The sequence below is a fragment of the Phodopus roborovskii genome, unplaced genomic scaffold, assembly GCF_943737965.1.
Source record: "Phodopus roborovskii unplaced genomic scaffold, PHOROB, whole genome shotgun sequence".
In the NCBI taxonomy this organism is placed as follows: Eukaryota; Metazoa; Chordata; class Mammalia; order Rodentia; family Cricetidae; genus Phodopus; species Phodopus roborovskii.
Window position 1 is genome coordinate 2,210,093 of NW_026126469.1, and position 13,686 is coordinate 2,223,778.

The following is a 13,686-nucleotide window of genomic DNA, read 5'->3' on the forward strand; positions in this document are numbered from 1 at the left end:
GTACAATAGTGGCACAGTGCTTATGGGAGCAACCAAACAACATCTGATTAAATTTAAGGGCCACTCCATGAGATGAAACCCAGTCTAGCAGTGCTCAGGTGTCCAAGAGCCTGCTACTAGATAGGCTATGGACCTAGGGAAAAAATACCACTGTTATGCTAAAGGAATATAGCAGTAAAATGACTCCAAACAACATTCTGCTTTATTCATAAGTATCTCAGCCAGTATCAGAGAAGCTTCCTCCTACAGGAGATGGGAACAAACACAGACACACACTGAATATGTGCATAATGTGCAGTGAATGAGGGTCATTGGAACAAGCAATCCTATAGGATGTCTCCAACAAATATCTCCCCAAAGGACTCAGGGAACTGCAGAAAAAGAAATGGAAAGATTGAAAGAACCAATGAAGATGGGAGACACCAGGGAAACAAGGATTCTAGACAAACAGGAATATGAATTCACAAAGACTGTGGCAGCATGCACAGGGCCTTCACAGACCTAGCCAGACAGGGCTCCAATGCTGAGATCTGATGTAGACACATGCCCCCACCTCTAACCCAAAAGCTATTGCCAATTGATGAAGGCTCACAAAGACAAAAAGAGTTTTCTCCAACAGAATCTCACTGTGTATACAAACAACATATAAGGGCAGTCCCCAGCAGTACAAGGGCAATACAAAATGAACCCAGAGGTATTTTTGGAAGCATTTTTTTGTTTGTTTTTGTCGGTTTTTTGTTGTTGTTTGTTTGCTTTTTGCTTTTTTAGATTTTTTTTCTTATTTTACATATTGATCCCAGTTCCCTTTCCTCCCCCTTTCCTTCTCTCCCTCCCTCCTTCCCTACCATGACCCCCAACCACCCTCCTATCCCACCCCCCCCCACTCCGCACGGAGGGTGATGCCTTACAGGAGGAATCAAAGTCTGTCAAGTCATTTGGAGTAGGGAATAGGCTCTCCTGCCAGCATCTATATTAGGGGAGTATCCCTTCATGGGAAATGTGCTCCCAAAGTACTTTTGTGCACCAGAGAGTCATCCTGATTCCACTGTCAGAGGCCCCTTAGACTGCCCAGGCCTAGTAACTGAGACCCATGTTTTGGGGGTCTGAGTCAGTCTGGGGTCCATTAGCTCCCCCTTGTTCAGGTCAGCTCTCTCTGTGGGTTTCTGTAGCCTGGTCTTGTCCCAATTTTGTTATCACTCCTCCCTCTCTGCATCTGGATTCCAGGTTGGCTCAGTGTTTAGCTGTGGGTGTCTGCTTCTGTTTCCGTCAGCTACTAGATGAGGGCTATATGATGGTACATAAGTTAGTCATCAATCTCATTATCAGGGAAGAGCATTTAAGGTAGCCTTTCCACTGTTGCTCAGACTGTTAGTAGGGGTCATAGTTGCAGGTCTCTGGACATTTCTCTAGAGTCAGTTTTCTCTTCAAACCTACAATGGCTCCCTCTTTTATGGTATCTATCTCTGTATCTTTTTTTTTTTTAATCTCATCTATTCCTCCTCTGACTCAATCTTTCTAGTCTCACATGCTCTCATTGTTCCCTTCTCTTTCTTCTAGTTCCTTCTCCACTCAATGCCCCACCCCTGCTTGCAATATGCTCAGGAGATCTTGTTCCTTTTCCTTTCTGTGAGAGACCTTGTATGAATCTCTTACAATCCTCCTTGTATCCTAGTTTCTCTGGTGGTGTGAATTATAGGCTGGTGATCCTTTGCTCTAGATCTAAAATCCATACATGAGTGATTACATACCATGTTCCTCTTTTTGTGACTGGGTTACCTCAGGATGGTTTCTTCAAGTTCCATACACTTGCCTGCGAATTTCAAGATTCCATTGTTTTTTTGTTTTGTTCTTGTTTTTGTTTTTTTCTGCTGAGTAGTATTCCATTGTGTAAATGTAACACATCTTTATCCATTCTTCAGTTGAGAGACAACTAGGTTGCTTCCAGGTTCTTGTGATTACCAATAATGCTACTATGAACATAGTTGAACACATGTCTTTGTTGCATGGATGTGCATCTTTTGAGTATATGCCTAAGAGGGGGATTGCTGGATCCTGTGGTAGACTGATTCCCATTTTCCTGAGGAACGGCCATATTGATCTCCAAAATGGCTGTACAAGTTTGCACACCCACCAGCAGTGGAGGAGAGTTTCCATTTCTCCACATCCTCTCCAGCATGATTTGTCATTGGTGTTTCTAATTTTAGCCATTCTGGCAGGAGTAAGATGGTGTCTCAGAGTTGTTTTGATTTGCATATCCCTGATAGCTAAGGATGTTGAGCACTTTCTTAAGTGTCTTTCTTGATTTCCTCTATTGAGAATTCTCTCTTCAGTCTGTACCCCATTTTTAAAAATAGGGTTATTTGGTGTTTTGTTGACTAGTTTCTTGAGTTCTTTGTATGCTTTGGAGATCAGCCCTCTGTCAGATGTAGGATTGGTGAAGATCTTTTCCCAGTTTGTGGGCTGCCATTTGGTCTTGACAACTGTGTTCTTTGCCTTACAGAAGCTTCTAAGTTTGAAGAAGTCCCATTTATTTATTGTTGATCTCAGTGTCTGTGCTACTGGAGTTATGTTCAGGAAGCTGTCTCCTATTCCAATTTGTTCCATTTTTTTCTTCTAAGATGTTCAGTGTGGCTGGATTTATGTTGAGGTCTTTGATCCATTTGTACTTTAATTTTGTATCCAATTGTGCCAGCACCATTTGTTGAAGATGCTTTCCTCCTCCCATTGTATGCTTATAACTGTTTTGCCAAAAATCAGGTGTTAGTAGGTGTTTGGGTTAATATCAGGATTTTTGATTCGATTCCATTGTTCTAGCTGTCTATTTTTTTTTTTTGTACCAATACCAGGCTGTTTTCAGGACTATAGCTTTGTAGTAGAGCTTAAAGTCGGGGATGGTGATGCCTCATGAAGTTCTTTTATAGTACAGGTTTGTTTTTGCTATCCTGAGTCTTTTGTTTTTCTATATAAAGTTGACTATTATCCTTTCAAGGTCAGTGAAGAATTGTGGTGGGATTTTAATGGGGATTGCATTGAATCTGTAGATTGCTTTTGGCAAGATTGTTATTTTTACTATGTTTATCCTTCCTATCTAAGAGCATGGAAGATCTTTCCATTTTCTGGTATCTTCTTTAATTTCTTTCTTTAACAACACTAAGTTCTTGATTTATAGGTCTTTTACTTGTTTCGTAAGCGTTACACCAAGATACTTTATGTTGTTTGTGGCTATTGTAAAGGGTGATGTTTCTCTGATTTCTTTCTGTCTCTTTGTCATCTGAAAAAAGTAGGGCTACTGATTTTTTTTGAGTTTATCTTGTATCCTGCTAGTTTGCTGAAGGTGTTTATCAGCTGTAGGAGTTCCCTGGTAGAGTTTATTGGATCACTTATGTAAACTATCATACCAACTGCAAATAGTGGAAATTTGACTTCTTCCTTTCCAATTTGGATCCCCTTGATCTCCTTTTTTTGTCTTATTGCTCTAGCTAGAAATTCAAGTATAATATTAAAGAGATATGGAGAGAGAGGGCAGCCTTGTCTTGTTCCTGATTTTAGAGGAATTGCCTTAAGTTTCTCTCCATTCAGTTTGATGTTGGCAGTTGGTTTACTGTATATTGCTTTTATTATGTTTAGGTATATTCCTGTTATCCTTGATTTCTCCAAGACCTTTACCATGAAAGAGTATTGAATTTTGTCAAAGGCTTTTTCAGCATCTAGGGGGATGATCATGAGATTATTCTTTTTCAGTTTGTTTATATGGTGGATCACACTGATAGATTTTCATATGTTGAACTATCCCTGCAATCCAGGGATGAAGCCTACTTGGTCGTGATGGATGATTTCTCTTATATGTTCTTGGATTCAGTTTGCCAGTATTTTATTGTGTATTTTTGAATCAGTATTCATGAGGGCTATTTGTCTGTAATTTTCTTTCTTAGTTGTTTCTTTGTGTGGCTTGGGTACCAAGGTGATTGTGGCCTCATAAAAAGAGTTTGGTAATGAACCATCTGCTTCTATTGTGTGAAACAATTTAAGGAGTATTGGTATTAGGCCTTCCCTGAATTTCTGGTAGAATTCTGCACTGAAGCCATTTAGCCCTGGTCTTTTTTTTTTTTTTTTGGGTTGAGAGGCTTCTATTTCATTAGGGATTATGGGGTTATGGATCTATTTAAGTTGTTTGTCTGTTCTTGATTTAATTTTGGTAAGTGATAGTTATCCAGAATTTTGTCCATTTCCTTTGAATTTTCAAATTTTGTGGAGTACAGGTTTACAAAGTATGACCTGAAAATTGTCCCTTGTTATGTCCCCTTTTCATTTCTAATTTTGTTAATTTGCATGTTATGTCTCTGATGCTTGGTTGGTTTGGTTAGCGGTGTGTCTATCTTGTTGATTTTTTCAAAAAACCAACAATTTGTTGCATTGATTTCTTGTATTGTTTTTCTGGTTTCTACTTTATTGATTTCAGCCCTCAAATTGATTATTTCCTGGCATCTACTCCTCTAGGGTGAGTTGTTTTTTTGTTTGTTTGTTTGTTCTAAGGCTTTCAGTTTTGCTATTAATTCTGTAATGTGACTATCCTCCATTTTCTTCATATAGGCACTTATTGCAATGAACTTCCCTCATAGCACTGCTTTCAAGGTGTCCAATAAGTTGGGGAATGTTGTGTCTTCATTCTCATTGAATTTTAGGAAATGTGTAATATGACCCAGGTATGGTGCAATTGTGCATTGTTCAGTTTCCATGAGTTTGTAGGGTTTCTGCAATTTGTGTTGTTGTTGAATGCCAATTTTAAAGCATGGTGGTCTGATAAGATACAGGGGACTATTCCGCTTTTTTTTTTTTTTTTTTTTGTATTTATTGAGGTTTGTTTTGTTACCTAGTATATGGTGGATTTTTGAGAATGTTCCATGTGAAGCTTCGAAAAAGGTATATTCTTTTGTGTTTGGATGGAATGTTCTATAGATGTTCATTAAACCCAATTGAGATATAACTTCTGTTAGTTCTTTTGTTTCTTTGTTAAGTTTCTGACTGCTGGTTGAAATGGGTTGAAATCACCCATTATGAGTGTGTGATGTTTTATGTGAGCTTTGAGTTTTAGTAGTGTTTCTTTTATGAATGTGGGTGCATTTGTATTTGGGACATAGATGTTCAGAATTGAGACTTTGTGATGATTGATTTCTCCTTGATGAATATGAAATGACCATCTTCATCTTTTTTGTTTGATTTTGGTTTGAAGTGTAACTTGTTAGATATTAGGAAAGCTATACCTGCTTGCTTTTTGGGTCCATATGATTGGAAGATCTTTTCCCAACCCTATACCCTGAGTTAATGTCTGTCTTTAGATGTGTTTCTTGTATGCAACAGAAGGATGGATTCTGTCTTCATATCCATTCTGTTAGTCTGTGTCTTTTTATAAGCAAGTTAAGACCATTATTGTTGAGGGAAAGTAAGGACCATTGATTGTTAATTCTTGTTTCTTTTAGATTTGTTGTTGGTGGTGGAATTCTGAATATATTTGCTCTGCTTTATCCTTTAGGTTCTAGTGAAGTGGGATTATTTATTGACTATGTTTTTGTGAGGGTAGTTAACTTCCTTGGGTTGGAATTTTCTTTCCAGAACTTTCTGTAGATCTTTATTTGTTGATATGTATTGTGAAAATCTGGCTTTGTCATTAAATTTTATCTTGTTTTGTTCATCTATAATGATTGATTGTTTTGCTGGTATAGTAGCCTGGGCTGGCATCTGTGGACTCTTAGTACTTGTATAACATCTATCCAGGACCTTCTGGCCTTGAGAGTTTTCATGGAGAAGTCAGGTGTAATTTTGATAGGTCTGCCTTTATATGTTACCTGGTCCTTTTCCTTCACTGCTCTTAATATTCTTTCTTTATTCTGTATGTTAGGTGTTTTGATTATTATGTGTGGAACGGTGTTTTTTGTTTTTGTTTGTTTTTTTTTTGGGGGGGTATGTGATGTTTGGTATGCTTCTTGTACTTTCATAGGCATGTCCTTCATATTGGGAAAGTTTTCTTCAATGGATTTGTTGAATATGTTTTCTGCACTTTTGAACTGGGCTTATTTGCCTTCTTTTATGCCTATTATTCTTAGATTTGGCCTTTTCATGGCATCCCACATTTTCTGGATGTTTTGTATGAAGCATTTGTTGGACTTAAGATTTTCTTTGGTCGATGAATCTATTTCCTCTAGTTTATCCTCGGCACCTGAGATTCTCTCTTTCATCTCTTGTATTCTGTGGGTTATGCTTGCATCTGTAGCTCCTGATCGTTTGCCCAGTTTTTCTATTTCCAGCATTCCCTCAGTTTACTTTTTCTTTATTGTCTCTATTTCAGTTTTCAAGTCCTGAATGGTTTGAGTTTTTCCTTCATTTTTTAAATTTTATTTATTTATTTATTTTATATAGTCAAGTCCATTTAAATGAAAACAAACATTTATAGACAATATTTGGGAATTTGGGCATTGTTTCTTCCAAACTACTTCCTGCTGGTAAGGAGCGCTGTCATGGGGGATTCTATGATGCAGACATCCTGGCTGTAGTCTGTAAGGCTGCTTTGTTCTGCTGTTTTGAATGTATGATCACCTGATACTCTGTTTCAGGTGGTCTGGCTTGATCAAACCACATTAGTCTGAAGGAATCCACAGCTTTTCATTTTCTGTGGAAACAAAAATAGAACTTTGCTTTTTTAACTTTCTTTAAGAGATTTGTTTGTTTTTTCCATTTTTTGTTTGCTTTTTCTTCCATTTCTTTAAGAAATTTTCTCATATTGTCTTTGAGAGCCTCTATCATTTTTATGAAGTTATATTTTAAATCATTCTCTTCTGCTTCATCTGCTTTGGCATGTTCAGGTCTAGTTGGTGTAGAGTCCCTAGATTCTGGTGGTGTCATGCTTGCCTTTCTATTGTTAGGTGTTTTCTTGTATTGGCGTCTTCCCATCACTTCTTCCAGTGTATGCTCTCTCTCTGTTCTACTCTCTCAGTGGACTTAGGTGGGTCAGGAGTTTGATACCTGTAGCTCTGGATGGTCCAAGCTCTCTAGGAGGTCTCTTCTCCAGTAGGACCCAGCAATATGGGTCACAGATCAGGCAGGAGAGGACTCAGGGTGGTCCCAAAGTGGATAGGCAGGTCTCCGGCAGAGGCCTTGTGCCTGGCAAAGGCGAGGCAATGGGGGTCAAAGATCAGGCAGGTGGGGACTCACAGTGTTCCTCTGGCAGAGGCCTGGCCATGGAGTCAAAGATCAGGCAGACTGGGATTCAGGGTGCTCCCGTGTTTATAGGTGGGTCTCTGGCGGGGGGCCTAATGCTCTGGCAGAGGCCCAGCAATGGGGTCAAGGACCAGGCAGTCAGGGACTCTGGGTAGTCCTGAGTGGCAGGCCTAGTGTGCTCAGAGCAGATCCAGCAAGTTCCCCAGAGGTGGATGGGTTGTTGGAATTGCTCTCTGGCCCAGTGCTCAACCAAAGCAGTGGAGCAGTTGGCTCAGTAGGCACAGGGTGGGGGGAAAATAGGTTCTGGGTGGGTGGGTTTGTGGATCAGAGTACTAGAACTGTTCTCTCTGGGGACAGAATATAGAGGGAGCGAGGTTTGGGGCTAACCCAGGGAGTTGCCAGGGAAGGGTGGGGGGAGGATTCAACCTGAACTGGTCCCAGACTCACCTCTAGCAGAAGCTCAGTGATGGGGACCAAAGAATAGGCAGGTGGGGGACTCAGGATGGTTCTTCATGGATAGGCTGGTTGTCTGTAGAGGCTTGGCACTCCAGCAGAGGCTGGTTGATTTTTATTACATTTCTTTAAGGGATTTTCTCATATCATTTTTTAGGGCCTTTATTGTTTTTATGAAGTTATTTTTTAAGTTGATCTGGTCCGCTTCATCTGCTTAGGTGTGTTCAGATCTGGTTGGTGTAGAGTCCCTAGATTCTGGTGGTGTCATTCTGGTCTTTCTATTAGGTGTTTTCTTGTATTGCCATCTTCCCATCGCTTCTTCTAGTGGGTGCAAATACAGTCTCTCTCTCTCCACTGCTCTCCTGGTGGGTGTATGTGGGTCAGGAGTTCCATGTCTGCAACTCTGGATGATCCAAGCTCTCTTGGTGATCTCTCCTCTGACAAAGGGCAGGCAATGGGGTCCAAAGATCTGGTGGTCCTGAGTGGTTCATTGTGCTCAGAACAGACCCAGGAAGTTCAAAGGCAACCTTTTCTTTTTGTTTATGTACCTGGTCACTCTGCTTGGGAACCTGCCACAGTTGCAAATTCCCATCTTCACATACCCATGTACTTCTTCCTTTCTAACCTGTCCTTTGCTGACATCTGTTTTACCTCTGCTAGCATCCCAAAGATGCTAGTGAATATACAGACACAGAACAAGGCGATAACTTACGAAGGCTGTATTGCCCAGGTATACTTTTTCATACTGTTTGGAGTTTTGGACAACTTTCTTCTAGCAGTGATGGCCTATGACCGGTATGTGGCAATCTGTTACCCTCTGCACTATACGATCATCATGAACCGCCACCTCTGTGGGTTGCTTGTTTTTGGGTCCTGGGCCACAACAGCATTGAATTCCTTGCTACAGAGTTCAATGGCATTACGGCTGTCCTTCTGTACTGACTTGAAAATTCCTCACTTCGTTTGTGAGCTTAATCAGCTGGTACTCCTTGCCTGTAATGATACTTTTCCTAATGACATGGTGATGTACTTTGCAGCTGTACTGCTGGGAGGTGGTCCTCTTGCTGGCATCCTTTACTCTTATTTTAAGATAGTGTCCTCCATACGTGCAATCTCATCATCACAGGGGAAATGGAAAGCATTTTCTACCTGTGCATCTCATCTCTTAGTTGTTTCATTATTCTATTCTACACTCTTGGGTGTGTACCTTAGTTCTTCTGTTACCCAAAACTCACACTCAACTGCATAAGCATCCTTGATGTATAGTGTGGTTACCCCTATGCTAAACCCATTCATCTATAGTCTGAGGAATAAGGACTTGATGGGAGCTCTCAGAAGACTCTTCAGAAGAAAACCATGAGAGAGACGTTCACCAAGAAGTGCCTATGGTCTAGGCAGCAAATCCAGGCATCACAATTCTTTAATCAAATAATTCAAGAGAATTTCCTCTTTCCACTTATTTCCTAGGGGTTTTGTTTCTTTTGACAGCTTTACTGATTTTCTGTGGCATTGTTAGTAAGCTTTTCCTCATCTAATATCTGATATTTTCCAATTTTTCAGTATTTTTCCCAGTATTACGTTAGAGGCAATCTTTAGATTTTCATTTATTTTATACAGCCATGAGTTGTGCTGATACTATGGGATAAACTGCACTTAATGAAGTCCTTGATGTGATTTTACTATGGAAGAAATTCTGAGACCATGTTTTTTCTTTTTTAACCAATTTTCTGTTCACCTTTTTGTATTGCTGCCTTAACTCTTCTTACAGTAGAGACTTCAATGTAGTACTACTTTTAGATTTGTGTAAGTTCATAATCCATAATCTATATTCAATTTCATGTTCATAAAGCCCACTTTGCTCCTTGGTACAGAATACTAGTGAAAGAGTAATATAAAATACACATTCATATGTAGGTATCATGTTCCTGCCATGGCACCTGTTGCCATGCCAAATGACATGTTGATGTACTTTCCAAATGTTCTGATGAGTGGCTCTCCCTCTGCTGGCATCCTTTACTCTTATTCTAAGTCACTGTTTCTAAAACCTTTTGTTTTTTTATATAATTTTTTTATTTAATTTTATATAACAAAGTCCAATTAAATGAAAACAAACATTTATACACAATATTTGGGAATTTGGGCGTCGTTTTTTCCAAACTACTTCCTGCTGGTAAGGGGCGCTGTCTTGGGGGATTGGAAGAAGATTCAGATATCCTAGCTATAGTCTGTAGGGCTGTTCCTAAAACCTTTTGTAAAGGAAAATAAATTTGCAAACATTAATTGTCTTAACGTAGTTTCCAAGTCAGAGAACTTTCTATATGTAAATATTGAATAGTATATTAAAATTCCATTAATACTTTTCATGGAATACCTAGTTGATGATGAATGTCTGTGTGTTTAAGTGTTAACCTCAGTGTCTAATCATAAAGCATTTATTAAATGATCTGAAATATTAGAACCATGTGAAATGGCCTCATTTTTTCTCCTTCTTAAAAATTTTAAGAGCTGGGCTGGAGGGATGCTTCAGTGACTTAAGGGCACTGGTCCTTCTTCCAGAGGGCCTGGTTCAATTCCCAGCCCACAAATGGTGACTAACAACCACCCATATTTCCAGTTTCAGGGGCTGTGACACCTTGTTCTGGCCTGTGTGTGCAATGTGCTCACATGGTGCACACACATACAAGCAGGAAAACACCCCTACACATAAAAAAACACCCAAATCTTTAAGCAGTCCAGATCGTCCTACAAATTTCTTCCCTTGCTCTAAGTCAATAGTATGTATGACCCTTTAAATTCTCCTCATGAACATTAATGTTCTTTGACTAAAAACATATTTAACTATTATTTTCATTTTGTCTCATATTCTGAAATCTCTTGAATGCACACAGGCATAGAATGGCTTGCATAAGAACTATGGTCTTCTGAACAAGGGGGAGCTCATAACTGAGCAGCCTGATAGCTGGGAACCAGCATTGGACCGTCCCAGACCTGATGAACGTGGGTCTCAGTTAGAAGGCCTGGGCAGTCTATGGGACTTCTGACAGTGGAACCAGGATGTATCCATGGTTGCATGAAAGGACTTTAGGAGCACATTCCCCATGGAGAGATAGTTCCTTAACCTAGAGGCAGGAGGGAGGGCCTAGACCCTACTCCAAATGACTTGACAGACTTTGATGATCCCTCCTGGAAGGCCTCACCTTCCCTGTGGAGTGGGTGGGGAATGGGATGGGGGGTGGTTGGGGAACATGGGAGGGAGAGGGAACTGGGATAAATATGTAAAATAAGAAAAATAATAAAAAGAAAAGAAAAACAAACAAACAAAATAGAACTATGGTCTTAAGTACACTCACCTCTAAGAATGAAGTGGAACAGAAGGTATACCTGTATAAACACACAAACACATTCCTACAAACACATCTACACAAACACACACACAATGCATATAGACACACATATCTACACACACATATGCACACATACATATTCATATACACAATACATATAGACACACATACACACAAAATACACACACATATACACCCATACAGACACACACACATGCACACATACATACACACATATACACACATACAGACACACACACATGCACACACACATACACATATACACTCAACACATACACACATACAGACACATACATACAAAATACACACACACACACACACACACACACACACACACACACACCGTGAAAAGGCAACATGACTCCCCCAAAATATAGAATTCCTCAACTAACTACTGAAGTAAAATATACTGAAATGGGTAAAGATTTATTTTTTATTGTTTTTTAAAATTCCATTTTACATTACAATCACAATTCTCTCTGCCACCCCTCCTCCCACCCCCTCACCTCTTCCCACCCCCTCACCACTGCCTAGCCCACCCCAACTCCACCCCTCCTCATAGGTAAGGGCTCCCATAAAGAGTCAACATAGTATGGCTTAATAGGTTGGGGCAGGGCTCGGCCCCTCTCCCATATGTTAAGACTGAGCATGGCATCACATCATAGGGGATAGGTTCCAACAAGCTAGTTCATGTACTAGGTTTCTATTATGGTCCTACTGTCAGGGACCTCTCAGTTAGTTCAAGCTTCACACTGGCTCCCACACGTGCAGGGCCTGGTTTGGCTCCCTGGAGTTTCCACAGTTGTAGGTCTAGAATTCATGAATTTCCATGAACTTGGTTCAGCTGTCTCTATATATTTCTCCATCATGATCTTGACCTCCCTTACTCATATATTCCCTCTTCCCTCTCTTTACCTGAATTCCTGGAACTCAACCTGGTTCTTAGTTGTGAATCTCTGCATCTGGTTTCATCAGTTACTGGAAGGCTCTATAATAATTGTTGCTATATCAGGTTACAGGGGTAGGCCAATTCAGGTATCCTCTCTACTATTGCTAGGAGTCTTAGTTGGGATCCTCTTCATGGATTCTTGTGAGTTACCCTATGACAAGGCTTCTTCCTAACTCCATAGTGGCTCTTTCTATTAAGGTATCTTTTTTATTGCTTTTCCACTGCATCCCTCCCCACCTAGCTATTATGGATAATTATTCTATGAATATTGTTGAGCAAATGTCCTTGTGGTATGATTTAGCATCCTTTGGGTAAATGCCCAAGAGTGGTATCACTGGATCTTGAGGTAAATTGATTCCCAGCTTTCTTAGAAACTGCCATACTGATTTCTAAAATGGCTGTACAAGTTTGCACTCCCATCAGCAGAGGAGTGTTCACCTGATTCTACATCCTCTTCAACATAAGTGTCCTCAGTATTTTTGATCTTAGCCATTCTGACATGTATAAGATAGTATCTCAGAGTCATTTTTATTTGCATTTCTCTAATGATTAAGGATATTGAGCACTTACTTAAATGTCTTTTGAGATTGTTCTGGTGAGAGTTCTCTGTTTGGTTCTGTACCACATCTTTCAATTGGGTTATTTTGTATTTTGATGTCTACTTTGCTGAATTATTTATAAATTTTGGAGATCAGCCCTCTGTCAAATGTGGGGTTAGTGAAGATCTTCCCCCATTCTATAGGCTGACTTATTGACAGTGTCTTTTGCCTTACAGAAAATGTTCAGTTGTGTTTGTAGGCCTTCTAGAATTTGTGTTGTTGAATTTGAACTTTAAGGCATGGTAATTTTATACGATATATGAGGTATTCCAATTTTACTGTATCTGTTGATATTTGTTTTGTGACCCAGTATATGGTTAGTTTTAGAGAAGGTTCCATGTAGTGCTGAGAAGAAAGTTATTATTTTGTGTTTGGTGTTTGGATGGAATGTACAATAGATGTCTGTTTAGCCCATTGAGTCATAATATCTGTTAGATCCTTTATTTATTTGTTAATATTCTGTCTGACAGACATGCCCACTGGTGAGAGTGGGGTGTTAAAGTTTCCCATTATTAGTATGTGGGGTTTAATGTGCAGTTTAAGGTTTAACAATATCTCTTTAATGAATGTGAGTGCCGTTGTATTTGGGGCATTTATATTCAGGATTGAGACTTTTTCTTGTTGGATTTTTCCTGTGGTGAATTGAAATGTGCTACACCATCTCTTTTGATTACTTTTAGTTTTAAGTCTATTTTGTTAGGATATCTATCAGATTGCTTCTTATTTACATTTGATTGGAAGGTCTTTTCCCATCCTTTTACTCTGAGAAATTGTCTGTCTTTGAGGTTATGGTGTGTTTCTTATATGTAGCAGAAGGATGGATCCTGTTTTCGTATCCATTCTGTTAGCCTGTGTCTTTTTATAGGTGAGTTGGAGGTCATTGATATTAAGGAATACCAATGACCAGTGATTATTGATTCCTGCTAGTTTTTGGTGGTGTGATGGTGGTGTCAGCAGCCGCAGCAGCAGCGGTGGTGGTGATGGTGGTGGTGGTGGTGGTAGTGTGTCCGTATTTCCTAGCTTTAACATGCAACAAAGACATCTGTTCAGCTATGTTCATAGCAGCATTATTTGTGATAGCAAGAACCTGGAAGAAACCTAGATGCCA

At 39.7% G+C, this 13,686-nt stretch overlaps 1 protein-coding gene across 1 annotated transcript; it reads left to right on the plus strand.

Moving 5' to 3' along the window:
• Positions 1-4,694: 4,694 nt before the first annotated feature.
• On the plus strand, positions 4,695-9,025 carry LOC127227040 (olfactory receptor 1571-like). The gene is given in 3 exon segments (XM_051191272.1): positions 4,695-4,703; positions 8,166-8,235; positions 8,238-9,025. Coding segments are annotated over 3 exon segments (867 nt in total).
• Positions 9,026-13,686: the final 4,661 nt, after the last annotated feature.